At 33.2% G+C, this 26993-nt stretch overlaps 3 protein-coding genes across 4 annotated transcripts in view; 2 read left to right on the top strand and 1 right to left on the bottom strand.

Annotated features, from left to right (window-relative positions):
• Positions 1 to 663: 663 nt before the first annotated feature.
• On the bottom strand, positions 664 to 2224 carry LOC123717422 (sperm-associated antigen 4 protein-like). Its single transcript, XM_045673407.1, has 3 exons — positions 2070 to 2224; positions 1114 to 1231; positions 664 to 858 (listed from the first exon to the last, which is right to left on the bottom strand). Exons 1-3 carry the CDS (start codon positions 2222 to 2224, stop codon positions 664 to 666), a joined length of 468 nt encoding a protein of 155 aa, XP_045529363.1.
• A 7540-nt stretch (positions 2225 to 9764) lies between these two features.
• LOC123717566 lies at positions 9765 to 10388 on the top strand. The gene has a single exon (XM_045673643.1). It carries the CDS (start codon positions 9765 to 9767, stop codon positions 10386 to 10388), a length of 624 nt encoding a protein of 207 aa, XP_045529599.1.
• Positions 10389 to 14766: 4378 nt separating this feature from the next.
• The window catches only part of LOC123717243 (inactive rhomboid protein 2), a 96212-nt gene continuing 83985 nt past the window's right edge, over positions 14767 to 26993 (top strand). For both annotated transcript variants that reach the window (XM_045673136.1, XM_045673135.1), the window contains exon 1: positions 14767 to 15748. In XM_045673136.1, coding sequence (XP_045529092.1) covers positions 15249 to 15748 — 500 coding nt within the window. In that variant the 5' untranslated portion in view covers positions 14767 to 15248. The remainder of the gene's footprint in view (positions 15749 to 26993) is intronic.

Raw genomic sequence — 26993 nt, 5'->3', positions numbered from 1 at the left:
TTAAGATAACATTTCGTGGTACCTATGAATGTACAGCGATTTGCTACAGTGACTACAAATTTTATGTACGATACCTTAGGAGATCTAGCCAAAAACGTGTTTTCAACCATTTTTCCAATATGGCGGCCAGGGACGAGCGCTTACCCCACAAACTTGAGGTTAAGCTTGTATTGACACCCCCCCCCCTACATGTCCCACAAATAGAATTGCGTCCTCTATCAAATGTTCAGTTTGGCCCTCAAATTGTAACATTTCAATGGACTAATAAGAAATGACGGATCGTTTTGTTAGATTCGTCGAAGCACGCTTTGTTTTGACGCGCATCAGATGTATGGTTTCGTCTGACGTTAATTCCCATCCCATTAGATACACATTTTTTTTTAAACCTATTCCCAATAATACTATGCGGATGACTGGTGCTATTGAGCTATATCTTGGTAACCTATGCTAAACTATAAGCAAAATCTTAATTTGACGCACTAGAATTTAAACATTTACTTTCAAATATAAGCACTAAAGACGATTGATGCATATCAATTTGTATAATACAAAGAAGTAATACGTCTTAAATTAAAAGCTGTAGGATATAATATTAAAATTTCTTATTTATTTTAATAGACAAGACAATTGTTATTAAAGTAGAACACTTTATTTTATTACAAATCAAGTGTTTGAATCGCTATAAAGATGAACTCTGTAAACACAAGTATATTGTTGATTGCCATGGTTGGACAGAACTCTGAAAACAATGCGTTTTAAGGGAGCGCTATTGTCTAATGAATAGTATTGTTTCGCGGGCTTATTATACCAGTATGTTCCGTCTGTCGCTTTTATCCAGGTACCGTTTTCTAGGATTCCCTGAAAAGAATCATCAGTAAAGGAAAATCTACTTTTTATTCAAACAATATAGGCATTCATGGCATTCCTAATTACTTACCCCTTATAAATGTGTATGGTTATCATTAAAGCTACTTAAAACGAGACAACATATACTTTAGACACGAATTAACTTTTCAATGTATTATAAAAAATAGTTTTTTTAATAGTCATAAAAGAATAGAACAGATATAATTTTTACATTAACTCTGCGAATGTTCAGCAAATAAAACTTACGTAAACTATAAAGTCCTTCGGTGCACTTTGTGCTGTGTCTGGTCTTATGTGTTCGAGACTTATACTGTGCACTTGAGCGTATTGAGGAACATCTATTATAATTTCGCCAGTCGATCCACTGTAATAATAAATTATAAGATACTTTATTTCTACTTTGCTTTAGCGTGTTGAGGTTAATAAATTAAGAAGTTTTATAGTAATTTATGCTTTAACTTTTTCGGTAACTTGGATTAAACCAAACAAAAATGTTTTTATAGGCTTTTTAAAATTATCTTTACATAATCGTAAATTAACTCTATATAATTACATATATCTGAAGATATTGTATGTACAATAATTGAGTGTCTAAATTACATTGCACTTCTGTCATATAAAGCGACTCATGATTGCAAAAAAAATCGGCGGCTTGCACCACTGATATTTTTATATAGATAACTGGCACAAACCCTGGTCTAATATAACGTTTTGCGGAATTGTTAATAGGAACAAACGCTCAGACGAAATGTTAATTCGATGACATCAATTTCACGTCTCATTTACGGTCTTAATGGAGACACTTTTGTAAGATCTCATTTTCCACTCAACTAAATACAGATCCGTCAAGTGCACGAGGAAATTGCAAGATTTGGATTTGGTATGTCAAGGATCTAAATTGTGTAATTGTGCCGAGAAGAAAAATTGTCTAGTAGATCAGATGGTGGGATATTTTACTTACATTTTATGTATATAATAACATTTTTTAAAAAAAATAGCCTGATGTTTGAGTATAAATTAAATAAATTATGCTATTATTAAAATAACCGAGCAATGACATTGCCTGCATATAGGTGTTTATAAGAATCGGAAATTATCTTCTTATCTTAAACAAATATTCTTATCTTGAATTGCTGGAAAATAATGCTTTAGAATTATTTCAATTACTGAATATAATCGAAAAGCTTTCGTATAAAGCGTACCTAAAAGGCCAACAATCAGATGGTGTTGGTTTCCTCAAAGCCAGTATAGTGTCGAGCGGCGGTGCGGCGCGCCACAGCGGTATGACACCCCAGAGGGAAACTCTCCCACCCCACTCTATAGTGCTGCTGCCCTTTACAGCCTGTGCACCGACCATGTATTCCAATGCATTGTTTTCTAGTGAAATAAATAAATCAGTGGCGCTACAACCCTTTTAGGTCTGGGTCTCAGATTTCTGAATCTGTTTCTTGATTTGTCAATGTAATAGGCATGTAGGTGATCAGCTGTGCCTGACACAAGCCGTCGATTTTTTAGGTTTAAAAGAAGCCGGTTTCCTTTCGATGTTTTCCTTTACTGTTCGAGCGCATTTTAAATATGCACATAAAAAGAAAGTCCATTGGTGCAGAGCAATAGATCGAACTAGGCCAACACTAGTCAAATAAATAAATTATACTTATAGATATATTATGAAAGAATTTTGTGTAGAAAACTAGCGGTCCGTGGGCGTATGGAATGAAACGGAAGCACATGCACACATCCTTCGAAATGAATTCGTGTAGTAAATGTTCATGCTTTCCGTATAAATTTATTTACGCTGTGTTGAATATATTCACTTTTATAATATCCACGCTAATGACACGTAAAATGTTAGATTTATGGCCGCGGGGTGGCAATATGTACTCATAAGCAAGAACACGACACAAAAATAAAAAAGAATAACATTTTTTATTTATACTAAACGAAAAGCAGAATACATATAATATTAATTCTAAAATCTTACCATCATTTTTGAGTTTTTTTTTTAACTTAAGACTTTACAAATCACCACAATATTGGGTAGGTATTTTAATGATTATTACACATAAGGGGCGACAGTCCCAGAGATAGCAGAGATGTTACATGTCTCGCCTAGGGTTTCTTTCTTCGCGAGAGGAAATTACAATCTAAACCTACATAATAATAATAATAAAAATAAAAAAAAACTTGTTTTTACAATAAAGTTCACAAAAGAGAGTGCGTCTTGAATTATAAACTAAGCTATACAATTATTATTTCTAGTCTAGTAATATTATGTTTACTTAGTTTTTTACAAAACTAGCAAATAATTTAATCTAAGATATAGTTCACCGCACTTGCATTTATATTCACTACACAAGGTAGCAACTCAAGATTTAGTTCACTTAAGGTGTCTTCTTCCTGTTTTACCAAGAAGTTGGATTGCCACAGCATGCGATTAATAGAAAACTTAAAGAAAATTTGAAACTTTGGACCCTGTGGTAGTGTACCGTGTGTTAATGCCGGCAGTATTATAATTATAATTATTGATGTTGTAATAGATATATGTATTTACTTTGAAAATGACCCAGCATTAATGTATTTTAGCTCAACAAGCCTGTCGCGGTTCCAACTTTTGTCGACAGTTATTTTTAGCTTTCACCATTTTTTTCGGTGAAATGTCGCTGTGATTTATGGTGGTTAAAATAAGCTAAGTTAAAAGTTTTTAGGTGTTCGTACTACTTTGATGCGAATACTTTTTTATACGTTAAAAAGTTGGCACGATAAGAGCAAACAATTCTTGGAAGACTTACTTAGATATTTTAATATGCCTTATGAATTCCGCCTATTTTCCTAACATAAAGGTATTTATACTACATATAAAAGTACACATAATTAAAATAAAAACGACGTAGTGCGTCGGACAGCCTTATAATATGTACTACATAAAACACGACACATTTTTTATGGTTTAGAACACTCCGTATAATTATAATATATAAGTATAACTCGAGACGAAGCCATTTATAAAATTAAACGAATACGCCTAACACTGAAGTGTTCATTAAATTTGTAGTCTTAAAGGACTAATAGAAATAAACAAAGCGGTCTTGGATTTGAGCCAGCACGAAATGCGGCCAGATATCAAACATTCAAACTCAGTTCACCCCTAACTAGTGAGCGACCCTTCAAGTGAGCTAGGCACAGGAATCTTTGCATAATTAATCAGTATGTGTGCCTAGATGCTCGCCTACAATCTTCTTACACGACTAAATATGTTTCTTTAGGTTTTGTATAGGTTCGTCGCTGGGGAAATTTTCTTTAGTAACTTATGTATACATGCGTACGTATTTATGAATGATTTATTTGTCGGAAGTTTATAACTAGTATTTTTCCTTTTGGTACAGAGCAGCATATAATTAATTATCATATTTGTGTTCGCCTTCTATATAGAACATTTATATTTATAATATATATACTTTAATTTTCAGTAATCCTTTAAGCATAAAATATAATTAAACCGAATTACACAGAGATTACAAGAATTATTTACTTATTTTCACGTATTATCACGCGTCACTGGGTTCGACGGAAATAGAATCCAGGAGCATAAACGCAAAGAACATTAAAAAAAAATTACAGTTTTGTACAGCACTTGTATCACATCAACAAAATGATGAACAAAAGTTAATATTAAAGTACTTGTACCTGTTCCGTAGTTTTGTGAAAGCATTGTCCTTCGCATTCGTTGAGTGGACCTGTTAATGTTGATAAATATTATATCAGCGAGTAGTCGTTTGCTATGCTCTATTAACGAAAACTAAGGTAGATTCTAACTATAGACAACTACAGGCCGACAAATAACATGAATGAAGTGTTTATCAGTTGTCTATGAATGTTTGAAGTCTCCTAACAGTAGGCTAGATATTGATAATTTTTAAGCAAGTTCGATCAGCCTAAATTAAATGAATGTGTTTGATTTGGTTGACTATACACATTAAAGTCACCCCTGGCTTTGCGTTAAAGAATAAGCCAAGAATAATTTTGCCATAGAGAGGAAAATCCAAAATTCTAATTATTCTTATTTAACCAAAGTATTCAAACAAAAATTTACTTTATTAACATCAAGACTCGCTATTGATTAGTAACAGTGACCCTTTTTTGGAATTCTGTAATTTTAACCATGATAATTTAAATGTGAAAGCGGTACAAATGTTTGACTTAAATAATATAAACAGTCATCGTATGACAATTTGATGTTAAATATGACTTCTATTGTCATTAGATCGATAACTTTTGGGAAATAATTGTAGATATACATATGAAAAGCAACGGTTTTGGTTTTAAAGTAGTTTATAAACGCCTTCGTTACTCTAAAACAAATTAGATTTTAAAATCGATTGTTTGTTGAGAACTTCGTTATTTGGAAACCATTTTTTTCTGACGTTTAAAACATGAATAGTATAGTAATAGTAAAAGTAATAGTATATTTATCGTATATATCATCGCTTTGTCTACTATTTATATTGTTTTTCTACTTTCTCTACTATAATAGATCTAGATAGATCAGTGACCTAGTTGCTTCAGCGTACGACTCAGGCACTCGGCACTAATAGACTTTCTGGCTATGTGTTTTTAACACTCGTTCGTACGGTGAAGGAAAACATCATGAGGAAATCGGCATTGATTTGGACCAAAAAAAGTCAATGGAATGTATCAGACACAGAAGGCCGATCACCTGCTGCCCTATTAGAAAAACATTATCACGAAGCAGATCTAGGCGATCTTTAATCAAATACATATTATATTTCCTTGTTATATAATAAATTCTAACTAAATAATTTACCTAAGTAAATTTTCTATATGTATTAATTTCATCATCAAACGTTGCATTCTGTAACAGCATTCTTCATTTACTGACGCGTGTTGGGAAACTGAAAAATTGAGGGTAATGACTTGCACAGAATAGCTTAAGTTTCATAACATATAATATAATTAATATGTTCAAGCAAAAAGAGCCCTTCGCCGGTAAACCAGCAAAACCTTATTGCATTATCCTAATGGAGATTTGCCCTTTGTGTATCCGAAGATTTAGGTACATATAATATTCATTTGCCTTTATCCGAGAGACGTCAGCATTTTAACGAAATAACCAAATGTAACATACTTACATGATACGAGCGGGGTTTGTGTCAGTATCTTTTCTACCTTTTCTATAGTTAAACTGCCTCGGTAGTAATATAACACTAAAACACAAATATATTATTTGTTCATTCTATGGTATACTGCAGTCGCTTTATCTAATTAAAATTAATTTTATTTTGTAATAATGATTGATGGCAGAATTAAATGAAATAATGTTTCTTATGACCGGAGTCTTACTTAATGCTAAGTCACGATTCTGAATCCAATCTTAAGATTCAATAATAACTTTTCAATCACACGGTAGAGGTTCAGGTTAGATTCATTAAGCCAGCAGACAGCTTTCCCTTGTTTTTCGATTTTTTGGCCTTATGCGTTATTCATATCATTAAAATCGTCCCCGTAGTCATTATATTCCAGAGCAATAGACATTTTGCATTCTCAATATAAAAATATCAACATAAGTTTCAATTTTGATAAATTTGATAACTCAGCGTTAATTCATCGTTAATGAGGCAAATTCGGTTACGCAATTGGTCGAATGTGAAACTAAATTATAGGCATTCATGGATTTACGTGAAATTCGTAATGGCTTGATAATTTAGTTATTACAATAAATTAAATTTCGAATTAATATTACTACTTTATAATATAAGGACAAATAACTAGATTTTGGTTGTCCGTGTTAATACAGAAATTGTTGTTACAATCAATCAATGTCATCAGTCCACAAACTAAAGAATACTGTGATTATCTTTTACAACCTGATTTTCCTATAAAAACGGGTACCATAAAAGGTAAATATGTAGCCATTGAAATTGTATTTATACATAATATAGATAATATTTTGGCTTAGCACAGAAACACTAAAGTAACAAGATTCAAGAATACATATTCCGGCTTCGGTATACATCTTAATCAAATTAGGACGTGCTCCATAAAACAGTGAATATATCTTTGTTAGTTCCAACGCTAGTTACTGAAGTTTGCTTTTAGTCAAACGGCTGGTTTGAGAGGTCTAAAAGAAAGTCTATTTAAATATTAAAACTAGTCGTTTAAGTGGTTTATTTAGCGATTTAGTATATACTGGCTTTTGTAGCTTTATATTTCTCAGTTGCTTTCCAGAAGGAAAATGTAATTGAAAGTAAACACATACACACAAAGTCACTTTTTGTGTCTGCAGAGATACCGACGGAATATGATAAATACTAAGTAATCAAAGGATTTCATAAATATGTCTGTCCAGTAATGCGAGATAAATAGATAGACATAGCATTTTTGTTAATATTTTTAGTATAACTTATTGACTCAAATATTTTGTATGGCATCAAAGTTTGCATTGATAAGAAAAGTAACATTTAGCTCTTATTTGTTCATGATTTATGTATGTAAAACTTACAGCTTAATCCAATAACGAAAACCACAAATGTTGGTACCACTTTTCCCCGCTTAGGATATTTCGTTTTCGCTATTTCCTTATAATGATAGTCGCAAATATTCTCCCGCGATGGATAAAATGATTCTCTATTGGAAAGTTTTCGTGGTTTCCTTCCGTGAACTGAAATATGGAGCAAATGAACGCTTACCTGAGCTTTGTAATTTACTTAGCGCGTGTGGGATTGCGCTTAATTAATGCCCGAAAGTTTTAGCCTCTGAGTATTCACAACATTTTCTCGGCTGCCTACTGTTTTAAAAGGCTTTAATTTCAAAGAGTTCGGGCTTATAAATGACCAGAGTGTTTCGCGGTAATTGGAAGGTGTGTGCTGTATTACTAGTAGAAAGTACCGAAGTTTAATGTAGCCCCAAATTTAACTTTCGCATATAAGTGTTTTAAACGCCAGCTCAATAAAAAAATACAATAAAGGTAATTGAAATATCTATTTATTTTGAAAGTATTACATATAAAGTTTCGGTGTTTAATTGCGTTAAAATGTATTGGAATTTTTACAGCAAAGAGGTTGTTAATAATATTATTTTACGTTTGACGTTATTACTTTACTTACTACTAAAAAGATTAAATATTCATAAAGACGATTCACTATTTACCCTAGCCGATCAAATATAGAAATACAAATTAAATTAACATTATTTTATGCAGGGCAGTTTCACGATTGCCGACGTAATGAAGCTCATTTAATATTTTGCGCAAACGTTCGTCATTCATTTCATAGCAGGTGGCAGAATGCTCCAATTGCATTTTACTTTTCGGTTTTTGGGTCGCAAGAATTAGGGACGGACATGATTTCGTGTCCGTACTAATTTTAGTTTACCGCCTCCATCTTACATCCAATTTTAATCATAGATTGCTGTAACCCTCCGATTGGGCATGGGACATTTGCTCCAAAGATTATTTTTCAAGGATCAGCCTTTTGTGACGTACCTATGTGTTTTGGGTGAAACGCAGAGTCGAGACTTCGCGGCAACTATGACTCAGGTAATTTAAACCCAACATGAGAAAAACATATTGGGTTTAAATTACGATTAATGATTCATACTTAGCTTAAGTATCGAATCTTGAAATGTAATAATGGTCGGATACAAATTTGTAAATAAATCAATATTTTCCACTCTCGACTACTCAGTGAAATAAGGATTGGAACTCGCTTATCAAAATAGTAAGAGAAAATACGTGAAAATTTTTAAAAGTCCTATATTGAATAAAAACTAATTCTAATTCACTTGGGTGGTCCTCTATATATATTTGCTACAAAGATCTACATAAATATAATCACTATGAGAAAGCTTTTGTTCTCATTATATTAAAGCTATGGTACGACAATTTATTTAACATTCTTAAGTTCTATATTATTAGTAACAATACAGTCAAAAAGTAAAGATTTATCAATTGTCCTTAAAATATCCGTTGCATTACCGAGTACTAATTAAACGTAAAAATTTAAAATGGCGCCCATTTTCGCATATTTTATTCATATTTTATTATGTGTATAATGGAGCATGTAAATTGAGAGCCTCTTATGTAATAAAAGCTTGAAGGTGAAAATGTAAATCCTTCTTATGGTTAACCTAAGAAAGAGTTTTAAAAAATCCAGAGGCCTTACGTACTGCTTAAAGATTTGAGAGCACTTATTGCGTCCTACTTGCCATTCTGTCCTATTTTACCTTTGAAGATTAATCATAGCACTGTTACATATAGAAGTGTTATCAACTATAGTTAGAAAGGTATATTTAAGGTCTTATTAAATATTCAATTACTTAGTCTATAAGAGGACCGTCAATAATTATTGTATTTAATATTTACCCGATGAACACCACGGCACACTGTAATGTTGTGTCATTCTTAAATTCCGGAAATGTTTAATATCAATAAAAGTAATATTAGACTCGTAGACTTCGAAAAAAGCATTTGTTTACAGATTTGACATACGCTATATTTCCCGCCATTTCGTTTTTTTTTTGTTCAAATTTAACTTATCTTGGTCTGTTGTCAATGGTCAAACGTGATAATAATAATACTGACATAGATTCTACAATGTTCCTATTTTGAATTTGGATATTGTTAATAGTCTGTTAGTATTTATATTATAATCGATGTAATGATGAATTATATTTTCACGATTCTTGACTTATAACTTCTCAATTGAAAAAATTGTGTCACGAAGTAGACAAATAACCGTACAATAAAAATCTATTAACCTTGTTTTCCAAAGATTTCTTACCCCAGTAATTATTTTGTTTCGCGTTTTAAAATGGAAATATTGATTTCACGGCGAAGGTTTTAAATGAAATACACCGATAGAAGTGGAACAGTTTTTTTAGTCATGTTCGTAGCTGCAGTTGTTTTTTACGTTTTATCGCGGGCTGCAGCTCAGGAGCAGGCCCTTAGCACTGACCATTCTGCCTCGATGCCATTCCTCGACTTATTTACGGGCGCTTCCAACTATTATCCCGATATACGAAAAACATATTCTGATTCCGGTTATTACCATGACTCGTGCCAAAAGACAGATACCCTATCGTCGTTTGCAAGTCTTTTAGGAAGTGCTGCCAAAATAATGCTCTCTGCGACAGTCATTGTGTTATTAAAGCTTCTTGGTGGGAAACTTTTGCTTTTACCGCTAAGTGTTATGGTGTTCGCGAAGTTAGGGCTGAAAGCAGTGTTGTTGTGGCCAGTAATTTCAAAAATGATAAAATATTTTAAGAGAAAAAAGAAGAAAAGCAAGTCAAGGTTAATAATGGATTGCACGGAGAGGGTGGCGTGTGTCATACAGCGGTCTTATAAGAGTGGTTTCGGTAGTAATTTCGGGACGGCAGTAACATTTTCAATTATAGACGACGTTGATGAAGATAGTCCGATTGCGAAAATATTGCTCAGCGTTCTCGCTGGGGACAAGGTCGCGGAATGTATGTCAATGGACTGCAACTCAGGAATCGATATAAGCTGACACGTAAATAAACATTGACTGCGCTTGTATTTCGACTCGGTTCGTGTTTTCATGAAATTTATGTATTATAATGACTGATATTATTAAATTTAATATTGATATCAGTCAAAACTATTATCTGGGTTAATTAAATGTGATCGAGATATATAGTTATTGGAAATGTTTGATGCGTAATTTTATTCATTATGTCACATTTAGGAATAAATCATTATTATTAATACAATATTTACTATTAAACTTATGAATATAATTTAATGCACTCTTTATTCGCGCGTATTGTTTATTTAAACAAACATACAGCTAGAAAATCTTATTATTATGCTAAAATTGTTTACGTTACAAAATAATTTCCTCATTTAAGTGAGTGTTAGTAACTAAATGCGTTATTTTATTGCGATTGTAAGGGTGTTGTAACACAAAATGAGTCTCGTGAGTACTTTGAAAGTATTTTTTTTACTGGCTAATCTCTTAACAATCTGTGCTAATGGAGATACGGGGAACATACCATTGGATATGGAGAGTTTATCAGGAGATAATGAAAGGCAATCATCTATGTATCCGAACACCATTTACTATCCAAATATATACACAAAGTATCCGCAAGAATGGCCTCAAGCAAGGGCGGCACCAGAAACAGAAAGTAAGTGGAACTTTCAAGAATCTTTAAGTGATGAGGAAAAATCACGGGCCGCATCAAAGTTCGCACCACTAACATACTCAAAGCCTTTATATAAACCGAACTTGCCGTGGTCTGCCAACATTTACCACGGGCCTAACTTACTTCCCTTAGAGGCGGATTTAATAAAACCGAAGTTCGGATTACTGGAGCCAAGTTTAAAGCTGAATAAGCTGGGTACCTTATTGAATTTTGGCCTCGCGTTACTTGGCGGCTCCGGTTTTAAAGACACCCTGATCAACAATATCCTTAGACCACTGCTGGCGTCGAAAGGGGCCTTGAAGACTTTCATTGGGAAGCTTTCGATACCGGTTGTCGTCTTGATTCTTGTCAATGTAGAGATTCTGTTCGTCGTGTGGTGGTTATGGGAGGATTGTACTGAACAAACACTCGACACTGTGACTCCATTTTCCTCTCAAGCGACAGTCAGTAATTTTAGTACATCCAAGCATGTTCAATAACCCAGTTTTAGAAGTACAAAATAACCAGTTAGTTGATTTCAAGTAGCAAATTACGAATTAATATTGTTATTAAATTAAATAAAAATATTGTTGTTAGGGCAAATTGTTTGTACAAAAGTTTTAAATTGGTTGTGTAAATATATTTAGGTATAGAATATAATGTTTGTTAATTATAAATTATATTTTCAAGATTATTGTTTTATTTTGAAGGGTTCATCAGTTTGATGTTATCTATGCCAATTTTCATCTTAATAAGTTCGCTAGGTCATACATTTTTACGTTTGAACACATTTTACACTATGTACATATCCGTTTTTCTTTTAATGTAAAAGAAATTATATATGCGCTTGAATACTAATTAAGACACCTTGATAATACTAATATTTTAATACAAAGTAACTTCTTAACTGAAATTGAAGTTTTATAATTTTAAATTTGCTAAACTTGTGCATATATTATATTTCATATAAATAATATTAGTAATAACGAATCTAAATATTCAGTTTAGTTTCGTTACATAATTATTCTATTATCCTAAAATTCGGATCGGAGCCTCTTCATGGGTGTACCCATTAAGAAGAAAGCTGCTTTTTCCAAATGTCCATTGGATTATTTCTCCATTCGCTTCCTGCTAATGCTTCTTCCAACTTTTTTAGGGAGCATATTATATAGTATGTTGTATTCTACACTACATTGTGGTATTCTAGTAACATAAACAAAAATACATCAGTGGCGCTACAACCTCTATAGGTCTGGGCCATTTCTGAATTTGTTTCATAATCATTTTTCATTCTAATAGGCAAGTAGGTGATTAGCCTGCTGTGCCTGACATACGCCCTTGGTATTTTTCAGTCTAAGAAAAGTCAGTTTCCTCACGATATTTTCCATCACCGTTCAAGCGGATGTTAAATGCATAGAAAGAAAATCTATTGGCGCACAAACGGGGATCGAACCAACCACGTCGGGGATGAGAATGGCATGCTAAAGCGATTAGGCCAACACTTTCTTGTAACATAGTATCTATTTTAATTTGGAGAACGTATCACATATAAATATAGGTAGGTTACTTAATAAAGACACCTTTATATAACCAATAGAAGATAACAGTTTCCCTCACGACCTTACATGAAGCAATATAGAGAGCAAATAATGGAATTAGGCGACAGGTGTCTGCATTCGTTATCCACGATGCCCTATTACCCCTAATTGGGTAATGGACTTGAATATTACCTTATTCAATAAATTGACGATCTAACTCTTACTGGGGCGGGAAATTCGATAATGCGTGGGCTAAACTGTTTGTTGGGCAAAATAAAATTCAGTTTCAATCATTACTCAGTAATAACTAACTCACAACAACTTCTATTGCGCTTAATTTATCAGATACTCAAGCCAATGTATATAGTAAAATCCGCTTCGCAAGACAGTTTTCTTTGCAAACTAGCAAGCTATGGAATTGTCTCATGCTGATCTTTGGGAGATACGATCTTCAATTTAAAAAAAAAAGGCGTCCTCCCTTAAAAGAATGACTGCCTTTTTTGGCGTTCCATATGCTCGTTTGCTCACCAAACCCATAATACAACACAATAAAACTACTTTTCTACAAAGAAGAATGTAAATGATCCAAGGCACAACCTTGTATAAGCAAGGGTATGTATAGTTTTGTCTTAATTACTATGTGTTATATGTATTTTTGCCTACCTTATCTAATTTAATACATTTTTTCTCTCTTCTCAAAGTGGTTGCCTGGAAGAGATCGTTCGAAAGCGATAAGGCAGCAAGTTGTCCTCAATTTAATTATGTTCGCTTTTTAATATTGTAATGCAACGAATTATTAATAAATAATTACGTGAAATGTCCCTGATTCAATTATATAACAGTGACTTGCCACAGTAGCACAGGTAAGTGAGTTATTGTATTGAAAGGTGAGGTGTTAGCTTCCTCTAGACTGCATTCCTTGCCTTGAAACCGAAATGTGTAAAAAAAACTGTCCATTAAAATGATTTAATAGTTTTAAAAAAACGTGCAATAGAAATGCGAGTGTATTCTTTGAAGGATTTGTGAAAGTTAAATTTTATTTGTTTCTATTCACGGTACGTTTCTATCTCTTCTAAAACAGTGTTTTAATTGAAAACCTGTTTTAAAAGCTTCACTTAATTGTGTAAATATCGAAGTTTCTTAACAAAGAGTAATTACTGTATTCAAGAATAGCAATGCTTCTCTATGCCTATTCGTCGACTAATTGAGTTGTTGGAGGCCGATTTATAATTTCAAAAATGGAATGGCGTTCGTTAAGTCGTGTAAACCTCATTATTTCCAGGCTGTTAAACAAGGCAACCTCCCAGGGAGGTAGCGTAAATCTATTCCCGTTAGGTTTTGTACTGAATTTGTGTATTAGGCACATGACTTCGGTTGCATGAATTTAAGGGAAAAGTATTAAAGCGTATCTATACATAATATATAATACAGAAATTATGCAGCGACTTACGCATAACGCAATAGATATAATATTTATAATATACTCATGTAAATGGCTGAACAATATAAAAATTATGACGCCGTCAAACAACTCAGGTTAAAACAATATAAACTACAATACATGCGTGGATTTAGTTAAAATAATATTAATTCGATGTTCGTGTCACTTTACAATACAATGTGTAAATTGCTGACACATTGAACACAACACGAAACGTACGTAAGTGTGTTAGGGATTATGACGCTAACATAACATAATATTCTATAATGGATTGACTGTTTCGAAGTAAACAGTCTAAGACTGCTGCTTAAGCTGTTACTTCAAAACAATGAAAAGTATATATTGGCCTAACCTAACCTAACGTAATAATTATCTTCATTTTCTAGTACATTATGAAAAGCTCTTGAACTGGAGTGTGTCAATTTTAATACTTAATGTTTTATATAGAATATAGCGAGCTCTCGTGTATTTAATGTTTGACCCGGTTACAGCTGTTGTCAAGCATCATTATTAAGCCTTGTTAGACGCAGGTAGTTGGGACAACTGTAATGATGTGGACGTTTGCGGGATCTAATGGGCAATAATGTTTTGAAGAGGCACTCCGTGAACATAGCGCCAGAGAGCGCCGCAGAGAATTGCGCGCGGCTGCGACGTCGATACGCGCACTGACGTGACGTCGCCGCGGAAGTCCCGCAGGCGCACTGCACCCGTCTCCCTTGTCCTCCACCGCGGACGGCTGGGACGCACGTCACCTCGTCCTCTCGCTGTGTATCGAGGCCCATTACGCGAAACTATATTTCATACGATGCAATTCCGTTTCTACATATAATAAGTGGATTCTACCTCGACTTAATTACTCTGTGTTTACTGTTGTAAATATTAGTTTTTGGTGAAAACAAACATCGCAAAGTGAAATTAGCGCAGGCGCGAAGACATGAATAAAGCGGCCATCTTGCTCGAGGACGCACTTTCGCCTCGCCCTAGAAGATTTTAAACAGCCAAAACATAACAGCGAAGGGATGGCATGCGGCCCAGAGAGGAGAATGTGGACCCTCTGAGAGCGCAGCGCGTCGCGCTATCGATCGGACGGAGCGCGATGGCGCTCGCGAAGTGAATGCGGATTTCGGGATCGCGTTCATCTCGAGTAGGATCAGAGTATCGGTCTCGTGAGAGTGTCCAAGAGTGCGGGCGGTATGTGAGGCGGCCCGGGGCGATAGGGCGGCGGGCCCGGGCGGCCGCGCGCCATGGGCGACGAGTACGCGCGCTCCCCGTGCGAACGGTTCCCGGCGGGCGGCGCGTTCAGCGTGGCTCCACCGGAGAGGCTCAGCCCGCCGCCGCCCGCGCCGTTGCCGGACCGGTTTTCGGCGTCGCCGCGGCGGGTGCGCCGGAGTGCAGAAGCGGAGCGGGCACGGAGGCCCCGGTACGTGCCTCCGGCGGCCCACGTGCCCGTCGAGCGCTACGTACCCCGGCCGCCAGCCCCAGTGCGGGCACCGCCGCCGGTGTATTGTGGGTTAGCGTGTCGGGCACCGCCGCCTGCCAGCCGCAAGTGCTGTGGGCCGGCATGTCGCGAAGATTTGGGAAGCTCGCCGCCGCCGCGATATGTGGAGTACGTAGGAGCAGCGGCGGCTCGGCGGTTGGCCTGTACACCGCCGCCGCCACCGCCGCCCGCGCTACAGCTCTGTGATCCACAGGAGCCTCCTTGTTGTGCACAAGCGAGGAGAAGAAATCAACAAGCACACGACTGGTGAGTATTCTATAGACTATATTGGATAAAATATTATTGGATAAAATAATATAAAAGGCTAAAATCGAGCATATAAAAGCCCCTTTCCTAGTGATCACGTGTATTACTTATGACTGTCTAATTTGTAAAAGCAAGAGATATAAAAAAACAAAAGAACCTTTTAACTTATATATTCCGAAACAAGTATTGTACGACAAAACCCAATCACAGTGGACATGATTTCGATTTTTGCAACCCCGATCGCTATGAAATAAATTAAACGTAGAGATGAAAGGGTCATAACGACACATGCCGACGGCGAATTGTTCTAATTGGCCAATATTTTATGGTTGGAAATGATAACGTATGATTGATGAGTTGGCTTTTCCTAACGAGCTCCGGAATTTGGTTAATTCATTCGATGATGCTTGCAAATATGATATTGTTACATCTTTTTACGTAGCATGTGCCACTTGCACAGGTTTACAGTTAACTGTAAACAAACGAATGTAAACAACATTAATTTATAATTTATGTTATTTTAAATCAGATTTTGAATACTGTCAATTGTCAATAATGAATAATTAACGACATTGTTGTTAATTGTCAGTGATTGCTTGTAGACGTTTTATTTTGACGTTTATTTTCTTCTTAATGACCATGTTTTCGTGTACGTAATAATTTCTTTGTTAAAAGTTCCAATCGTCGCATAGACTCTTTTTCGTATACTTTAAAAGTTTGAAAGAAAAAGTAAAAATTACTTATTGGATTGGAGATTCACGCTTTAGACTTTAAAAGTTGGATGTTTACCAAATCGCTGGAAACCATAAATATAATAACAATAGATTGTCTTTTCCAGTATGGTATGGATTTGTGTTATCGTATGTTTGTATTGTAAACTAAAAACTACTGAACCGATTTTAAAAATTATTCTACCATTAGAATGCTACGTAATCCCATTAGTAACCCATTATTTTACATACATATTTTAAAATTAATAATATTCGAAGTTAATAAATAAAATGATTCGTAAGTTTTTACCGACTTCAATTAAAAGAGATTTTCAGTTTACTGTATCTATGTAATATTGTTTGAATTTGCTAATATTTGTGTAAGCTATTTAGGCTAAAGTTCTTGTTTATCAATAAATTTCTCCGATTCCAAAAATCTGTATAAAGACTGAGATGATCTTGTTTGATTAATATCTGGCAAAAAAAGACGAATTTTTAGAGAGAAAATTTATTATAAAAATACCTGTGTTAATAATGTTCAGAGGTTTATTTTTCTTAATTACTTCTATGGATTAAACTTTCTGTTTTGAGAACTTCTGTTATTCAGCTTTGAAGTCACTTTTACCAACCATTCGATACCCGACAAGTATATTAGTCGTTGATAATTATTACCGAATTATTACTGCTTTAAAATGCCGATTGGTGGTTGATGGGGGAAAGCTATTCTCTTGTTTAAAACCAAATCATATAAAAAATTGCCTATAAACTACTTGGAGTGGATTACACACATGACATGAAAATAGTTTACGACCTCTAAGACCTACTGAATATACAAAAAACATCATATGATCAAGCTGTTTCGAAGGACAAACACTGTGATTATATATAGGCCGTCCCAAATGTATGGGAAAGTCTTCTTTCAGTAAAACATATAACCCTATCTACGATATTTAAGGTACGTTTCTTTCATGTCCCATAACTTTGGGATGCCCTGTACATGATTTGTACCAATTGCAAATGATATTTTGAAAACCCATACGTAAGTTTCCTGAATTATTTGGATATTTAACCAAATATGTATTCCAAAGGGCTTACCTATTTACAATAAACCCATTGCTTCCAATCTGTCATACCTATACCTCGGCCACGATACTAAACACGTTAAATTCAACACTCTTGGTTGAATTCCAAGTAGGAATATATATTAAAATCTTTCTATGGTGATGAACCACATGATAAAAATAGACGTACATATAAAAATGTTAAAGCGGTACCGTCCCGCGATAATATGTGGAGACGACCAATCAAGTAATAGTACAAAAAAAGGTTTAACAACAACCAAAAAAGGAAGAAATTAAAACTACTTAAAATAACTACGTAAAATGTTCTACTGTACGCGTATAGACTTTTTACAAGAACTCGATGGTATTGGGATTCGTAAGCTGAGTCAAATTATCAAACATAGTTCAATACATGTTAATCTACTATCCTTATCTGATATGTCATAGTGATAAGGCGAACTAAATTTCAGTTTATTTCTTAAAGAACGATATTCAGCTTGTGTAATTTGTTAGTGTTGTGAATTAAGTTTATAATGGATACGAACAAGTCAAGGTAAGTAATTTAAATAATTAAACTTAGAACAAACACCTGTTTAAATTTTGATACCTGATACCCCAAGACTATGGAATATCAAGGGAACTCAAGAAGTTAATGTTACTTAAGAAGAATTATTATTTTTGGTCCATTGTCATGATTGGCATAAAAAAGGGTTTTTTTCACATTTGAGTCGGTTCGATTCCTAGACGAGACAAGTTACTTTCAGAAAATCATTGAATGCAGTAATCCTTACTTTTTAAAATAAAATAAAGTCTTCTTTCAGCAAAACATCCTATCTGCGATATTTAAGGTACTTTCCCTTGATGTCCCATAGTCTTGGAACGTCCTGTATATCTGGTTTATATCAAGAAATTATTACAATACGAATTTTAGTTTTCGATAAATTTGCGGACGAACATACAAAACATACACATTTCTATTTATATTATTGCAGATATATGATCCTAGATTATACGCCTTAAAAATACAATTTCACGAATATCAAATTCATACCAAACTGATTACCTCCTCTTTTGTAGGGGATAAAAAGGAGACACTCCTTCTTTTTCCTTAAAGTTTATATATTGACGTCCTTAACAGATCAATCTTTTCCCGCAAAACCTTAGCGTTTTTTTTTCTATTCCCGTGTATTTTGACTTTAATGTTTTGTGTATCACACTATTTTTATGTATATGATATGCCCATAGTAATGTCTTTTGTTAACATAGCTGTTACACATTAAGAAAAACACTTTATAATGCCCATAGTAAATTTAATATACTTAAAAATCGTGTGAAGTATTCGTTCCATTGCTTCAATCAACGGATAATATACATTATATCACCTTTGAGTGTGATAGAACCCACTTTCGTTTGCATTTGATTATTATGTCTTAGAGCGGTTTGACAGCCGACTAACACCATTTGGATATTAAGAATAATCATTGACTAATTGTAATAAATATGTAACTTGATATATGGATATTTTTTGTCTAGTTATCAAAAGCATTATAAAGCTTTGTATCACACAACCGTAAAATATTATTCTTACTTAACTATATAAAGGTTGTTACCATGAAGTATGTATTCAACCCGAATACATTGGAATATACAACCTGACAATTACCATAACTTGAAAATATTATTTCTTTTAATCATACATAAACTGTAATTTATTGCACTCCTTTAAGCATTTTCCTGTTCCAGTAGATTCCGCTCTCCAACTAAGCTATATGAAAAATTAAGACAAAAGATTTTAAGAATATCTATTAGTATGTTCGTATGTCTTTCAGTCTGTCGGTCATTCTGGCCGTTAATAATATATATATTATCAACCAACTCTGAGTAGCCACAGAATATAAATTAATTATTATGTCACGTAAACAAAGCGAAACCGTAATTAAAATCTAACATTTATTCGTAGGCTTATGTGAATCGATCATTGTTCTGATCATTAATCATGGACGTTGGTGTTCAAACCAAAACAAAATAAGTTATAGGTCTGTATTTTGTAAATATTCGAACCGTGAGAATGTTGATTAATTATAAAATTGGTTATTCGAAGTAAAACGAATTGTTTTATGAACAATATCAAATTATTTTTACAACTATTACAATAAAAATAGCTAACGTATAAAGCGATTTTTTATTTAACATAGTAGATTAGATTCTTTATCATCTATTATGTGTTAACTGGAGTTTCATTTAATTCGTTTGTTAGTCTGTGAAAACGCAGCTAGTTTTGCCTTGTCATTAAAAAAAATATTGAAATTTTCTGTTGTAACATTTCGGATTTCAATAGTTTTCAAGTAAAATAACAAACATTCAATGTTGTTTCTATAAATATTTCAGCAACATATTTGAGCTTCATTCTTCATAAAGATTTATGTATAATATCTGTCAAGTCACGTTTTCTTATATATCTTATATTTCTTACGATTTACGATAGTACATCAAATTACTCAAAGTATATACACGTTACTGAAAACTCGTATTGCAGGACCTTGATCTTAATGTTAGAGTTAAACAAGAATTACAGCCCTCGTAAATTATATATATACTATACTTTAATTCAGATACAAATTATTATTTATACTATAAATAAAAATAAACCAGTTGCGCCACAACCTTTTTAGGACCAGTCCTAAAAAGGTTGTGGCGGCCCAGGCCTCAGATTTCTGTATCTGTTTCATGATCATTTATCTATCTGATAGACAAGTAGATGATCAGCCTCCTGTGCCTGATAATTTCGTTCGACTTTCTGAGGTCTAAGGAAGGCTGGTTTCTTCACGATGTTATATGGTTTACTAATACTGCAAATACTTAATACTATTTAAACAATTTACTAACCGTAGTAGACGTAGTACGTAACAAACAATCAAAAATAACACTAATGATCAAACACACATATTTTTACAGACATTTTTACTAAATTTAGGTAAGCAAGTTGTAATGGCTAAAAGCACAAGGAAGCTTGGTGGGTGATTTATTGATGGTGTTAGTGAAAACGTAATGTGAACCAAAACAAGCGAATAAAGAAGATAAATGAATTACATTCAGAACGCCGCCATTTGTAGCAACTCTCTTAAGTACCTGAAGCGCCTTTTAGTCTCGGTCAATAAAATTAGGCTTTTACTGTACAGAAGGTGACTTTTTTTATGTGAGATCAACGTCCAGAGTTACTTATAGGTCAAAAGGTCAATGCACTTAATATTTCAAAAAGTTTTGGTGAAAAAATATTCCTGTAATGTAAAAGTCAATTGTTTTAATTATTGAATAAACCTTCCCCATTGTTATATTTATATGGTAATGTAAGGGGTTTTGACCTATTTAGCTACTCAATGAAAATAAAATAAAACCAAAACAAAAGCTTATTAAATGTATAATTCAGAGGTCGATAGTTTGAGTTAAAAGGGCTTAAATCCCAGAATATCAAGGGTACTAATGCTAGAGGAAGTGCGTAAATAAAAACAAATGATAACGAAATTTAAAGTCATGTCAATCACAGTGTGACTCGACTGAATAGACAACACAACAAGACGAGACAATTTTGACAACCTTTAAATAATCTCTGGGGTAAAACTACTAAAATAAATGGAATATAAGATACAGGTATCTGATATCTTGCTCCACGTCATTAATTTTGTATGGGTGTTTGTATAATCCACATTTAGCTAATATATTAGGTTGAGGAAGAAGTCTTTTCGTATTATAGTATGTATGAACTTCGAATAAAATCTCTTTGGCTGTACTACTACTACTTTATATCTGGCTGGTTTTGGTATCATTAAAAGTTTAAATTTTAAAGAAGATAATTCCAAATTCAAATTAGGAAAATTTGTGTACCTACAAGATGGCAAAAAGTTATCGAACAAAATGGTACCTACATACTTTAGTTAAATGGAAATAATAAATGATGTAAGTTTTCTGAAACAATGCGAAGACACTTCTTCCCAAATCTAATATTATTATTTATAAGATTTTTTGATTTAGAAGCATTTATAATTGTATACTAATTATATTAAAGTTTTAATATATTTTTAGTAATACTTTAAATTTAGTAACTGCTTACGTACAATTACTTACAATATCTTTATTATTATATAGATGTCATAAAGGACGAAGCATTTTGTTGAGACAGAACACAGACTTTTGGTTTAATAAAAATGAATTTATTTTTTTATGTACATTGAACAGTAATACATTATGATATTTATAAAATTCGTAGGAATCGAAGTTGTGACAAGATAACATGACTTCAATCATGTCTATGAAATGTGATAGAAATGAATAAATTTTATTAGAAATATCATATTCATGACGTATGAAAATATTTTCTATCCATAATCAATTGGGCATAGGATTTTGTATTAATGTATGGCTCTTGCTTTATTTTAAAAATAGTTAACAATGCAAAAAACGAAGTTGTTATTTAATAAGTATCGTTCTGTGGAATGTTTTTAATCTGTGCCTATTTAATTCGAAAAGGGCATTCCCCTCTACGGAGATATTTATTTTTTACATTTAGAGTAAAAAGAAGAATCTCATTAATTCTAAACTTTTTATAAGCTCGGATTAAAAAGGTATTCGTTCGTAGAAGCTTTGAAACTGTTTAAAATGAAGCATTTGTTGTTGGTTAATAATTATGCATAAACAGCTAAACTTTATTTGGAGTTTTTGTTAGTAAAGTTTGAATAAATATAATTTAAATGAAATGTGCATTAGTTTAAAACCAAGTTAGCAAATGGTATATTTGCTAATTGTAATATTAATGTTATGATAAAGCCATATATGTGGTGCAGTAATCTGAATCTGTGCCATAGATTTTTATTAGCTTTAGGTGTCTGACATATAAGAAGTACATAGAATACGTTACAAAAAAATCCATTAAGTTGGAGTTGTTAAGAGTAACAATGTCCTTTGACGGATGAATGGAAAACCTAGATTTAATAACTATACGATAACTTACATTTTGTTGCTTCTTAATAAGGCAATTTAATTAGAGGAATTGAAAATTGTTCAATTAATTAAACGCCATTTACGTCTTGACGTTAAAGACGTTTGACGTCTTGTCATGTGTCAATTTCGAACTTTAAGGCTGTAATAAGAAATACAATTACTTTTAATTTTAAATTTTATATTCCTTAATCTATGAATAGTTAATGATTAATACTATTCATCAAACCCATTAATAATCTAATAAAAATTAACTGTGTTTTGTACGCTTTAAAGATTTTCCGTGATGAGAAAAGTACGCTACGAAAAAACAAAAAAAAATATTCTGTGCATCGAACGACTGTGGCCAATTTATTTGTCTGGCTTTGACTTACATAATTAAAATTTATATGATTACAGTGAAATGCATTTTAAAGCATTTTAAATATCTGTTCGCGCTAAATCGGTGTCAATCAAAGAAGGACGAAAGACACACGAACCGGAGATGGTAGGTGGTGGCGTAATGGCGTAATGGCGCAAGGGAGTTAAATTTTAACCGCTGTCGCGTGCGCACTAAATATACACCGCATACCGTATAGCATTTACTTTTTATTGATTCATCATTGAAGGATCTAGTGTTTGGAGTGAGATACGCCGTATAGTGCTAGTTTTAGTCTTATCAATTATTTGTTTCCTTTTTTTATTATACTGACACGTGACAGCCGAACCAGCGTATATTATTTCAACAAGGGAAGGGAGCATCCTATATCTTTATTGAATAATGGCACAATTCTAAACCTAAGTCACTTTTTCAACTCCAATTAAACAAGAACGGCACTTAAATCTTTAAGTCATACCTTTTTTCAAATATAATTCCCAATATATATAGTTTCCTAGATTATAATCTCCATTATGAATGGTTCCAATACAGTTTCTCTAATTCAATGAATTAGAGAAACGATAAGAGATAACAAAGAGTCATAGAGAACACATAATACATAAGCACACAAACGAGTGTATCGTTTGTGTGGTTATATGTTATTATATTAGTGAAGTCGATAAATTCCGATTATTTTATACATGATCACCAAATATCTTCTAAAAATATAGAAATTAAAATTTGTATTAAAGCTAGACTTGGTCCAGGCCCCAAATAGGTAACACACAACTTCCTTGCTATGTTCCTTATCTTATAAAGGTGCTGCTGCTGACACAAAATTGTTATATTCAAAAAAAATTACAGTATGTGAACAAATAAACACATGTATTATTTTTGTATAAGGCAGTTAAAAATATTAACAATCCGAATTTCAATATAAAGCTTATGTTACTGTAGTTTCGCAATCCAACGGGGCATGATACACAATTCATTTTTATATTTTTTTTGGTAAGTATCTTTACTTTATAAACCAAAAGAATCGACGCATTTAACCCAGAGCTCCGGACCTTAAATGAACCGATTACCAATTGAACTATGTATGCGGTAAATAACAGTAAATCCCGAATAATTCCAGCATACGTAACAGCGACTGTTTACAACGGAGAAACACAAAGAAAAAGTAGGTTAAGCATTGCGTCCTAGTGGGTTTGAAGACTTTGGCTTGAGGAATGCTCTTCCGTTGGTTTCAACACTGAAGCACTAGATAACAATAAAACTAAAGATCTATTCAACGTGTACAATTGCAGTCTATAGACTTTTATTGTGTCCTAATTACACATTTGTACATTCAGATTCCATTAGAGTGTAAAACCTATTAGTTAACTTAATAATTGCAAGTGCGTGCCGGCCTGTACGCTTTTACGCTCATATCTTGAAGGTGAAGTTGTAATCGTAAAAATACCTGAAATGACAGCTACTTCCATAATGTAGTGGTGGAATACTTGACGAAACATTCTTCATACAAGAAATAGCTTTCATTTTTTTTCCTTTAACCGGTGAAACAAATGTTGAAACATCTCCCCTATATCCTATGTGCCCCACGTTCATACTAACAAAATAATCGGTACTGTGCACAACACGCCGTAACAGGTTTTCAGTAGATTGCTAAATGCATTTTTCACGTTTCATTCGGGCAGTTGTCGCGAGAATATAAATCAAACTCGCAATATTTTTTGATACGATATCAATCTTTGAACAGATGTATATGAATTTTATGTTTTTCATACCTCATTTCGTTATGTAAATATTATGCATTTGATTCACGCTTTTATTACGCTTCAAAAGAATAAATCAACATTATATCTATTTGAAGATGGAAACAGTTCATTGGGGTTATGTTGCTACCATACAAGCTATTGACTATTTACGGCTCGCCGTCTGAACAATTAGGGAAGTTAGGAATCGTTATTGTAAAAGAAGTCAACTCTAACGAAATTTTCATGATAGTCCATTGAAATGTTTTATGGGCTGAATTTTTTTTAAGTCGACGCAAAATTTATTAAGCAAAAAAAGGAAAATTTTCTTCATAACTTTTTTATTTATAACTTTTGAATTTTGTATTTATGATAAAAAGTCACCTACACATAATTGTAGGCAAAGCCATTTGCTACAAAATATTTTTTCACAAATTTTAGGAAAGTTTAGGAAATATAGCCAAAAAACGTGTTTTCACACCTTTTTCCAAGATGGCGAAAAAATGTTCAGTTTGGCTTTCAAATTGTAACATTTCGACTATGAACCGAATTTTGAAATATAAATATCCTTTATTGTCAGTACCCGCTGTAGCAATTTACGATTATGGTAGAACATAGATATTATTTTATTCTATAATGACTGACATAAGCCAAAGAAAAACATAGACCACACAAATTTTTGGTTAAATTAATGTCATCACGTGCTTTATATATTTAGAACAATTAAAAACTTGTATTGTAACAATTTAAAATTAAGATCTTTTGTCCATGTAACAAGCTTCAAAGATACAAGAAGGTATGAAAGAGCCACTTACTTTCGTCTTCATCCGTGTGTGTAACATTATTGTTTAGTTTATAAGCTCATCCAAAACATAGACCCCCTACAGAATAATAATTTGTAAATTAACTTTAGTCTTGTAGAAAAGTTAAATTCATGCAGGCACTGTACTTATATTTTGTACTCTTCTACAATCGAGTTGAGGCTCTACGATATTATTCAAATGACTATCTATGTGTGTATTGTTCTACATGTGCTAAAGGTGCGTGGAAGATATAAATTTATAGCAATGCTCAGCAAGCGTAACACTGTTGTTGCTTTTATTGTAACACAACGAAAGATATGGAGCCGACCCTATCAAACGTGAACACGACAAGCGAACAAATTTGCTGCAAAAATGGAAGCTGAATGTGTTCTAGAAATAAAACAATTGCATTCAAAGGGAAGAAATCTTACTATATGGTGTGGTCTAATCGTACAGATTTTTTTCAATTTGTGTGTTAATTAAAAAATTGTTTAAAACTACATTTTAAGCCGCCGTTTACAATTATTTTATTTTTGTGAGGTTAAAAAGTTAAGTTGTTCCTAGAAAATTCTTAAACATCCTTAAGCGGCGTGAAAAATACCTCGCTGTCAGGAAGTTTGTGCATAATTTTCCGCCGTTGTAGTGTTGAATATTGAAATGAATTGCGGAACTTTGAAACGTGTATTGTAAGAATCTCCAGTTGGGAAACTAGAGTCATTGTATTAAGCAAATACCAAGAAATATTCGAACATGGGATGCCCTCAGCTTAATTTTATTGTCAAACTTCGTTATTACTGTTCTTGCTTTTGACGGTTATGTACTGTATTGTAATGTGGCTGTTAAGTGGTGGTATACATACTATAAAGAGTTTAAATAAATTAACTTCAGTGCTATATAAAAATATCATCAATATGAATTTTAAGATACGATGGTAATAAATTGTTTTATCGAGAAATAATATTGGTCTCTGAATTAATGAAACTTCTGACACATCTTCACGAACATTCTAATTTATTAAAAAAATCCCACTATATTTGGTTTTCTCTTACTAATAATGTGTTTTTTAATTTTTTTAGATGTGTTTACTTTGTGTTTATTAATATATATTTTTATTTAACAATACTATTTATTATAGCAGTCAAAGTCGTTTATTTACATAATTCGTATAGAAATCATAGGTTAAAGGAAAAGTAACATTTTTGTTAGATAAAATATATAGTAGTAGTAGTAGGTAGTTATAAACTACAAAATTATTTATATAGTAAATTCTATGTACAGGCCAGTAACGTATTTGCATTTATGGCGTTAAACCTGAATTATGTATTAAAAACAGTCCTTTGACGCTATTCGTCTTTTACCTTAACTTCGAACGATGTCGGGGGCAGGTCGAGTGCGAGCGACCTAAATGTTGTGTTAGACCAATTTCCTGGAATGGAATTTTTACGACATTTGGTGTTCATTATTATACGGTTGTTGTACAGTTAATAGTCAATAATTTACTCGATTATGGGCAGAGTTTGCTAAGCGGTTAGGGGCGACTGTCGACTCTAAGGTCTGTTTGAGGATA

The sequence above is a fragment of the Pieris brassicae genome, chromosome 12 (assembly GCF_905147105.1).
Source record: "Pieris brassicae chromosome 12, ilPieBrab1.1, whole genome shotgun sequence".
In the NCBI taxonomy this organism is placed as follows: Eukaryota; Metazoa; Arthropoda; class Insecta; order Lepidoptera; family Pieridae; genus Pieris; species Pieris brassicae.
This window is presented reverse-complemented; position numbering and strand designations above follow the sequence as displayed.

Excerpts from the sequence above, each read along its gene's own strand:
- LOC123717422 (XM_045673407.1), bottom strand. The coding sequence starts at position 2,224 with ATGGTCGGTGCACAGGCTGTAAAGGGCAGCAGCACTATAGAGTGGGGT. Across the intron at positions 1,232-2,069 it reads TCTGATTGTTGGCCTTTTAG|TGGATCGACTGGCGAAATTA; the intron begins GTACGCTTTATA and ends TTATTATTACAG. Across the intron at positions 859-1,113 it reads CGAAGGACTTTATAGTTTAC|GGAATCCTAGAAAACGGTAC; the intron begins GTAAGTTTTATT and ends GATTCTTTTCAG.
- LOC123717566 (XM_045673643.1), top strand. The coding sequence starts at position 9,765 with ATGTTCGTAGCTGCAGTTGTTTTTTACGTTTTATCGCGGGCTGCAGCT.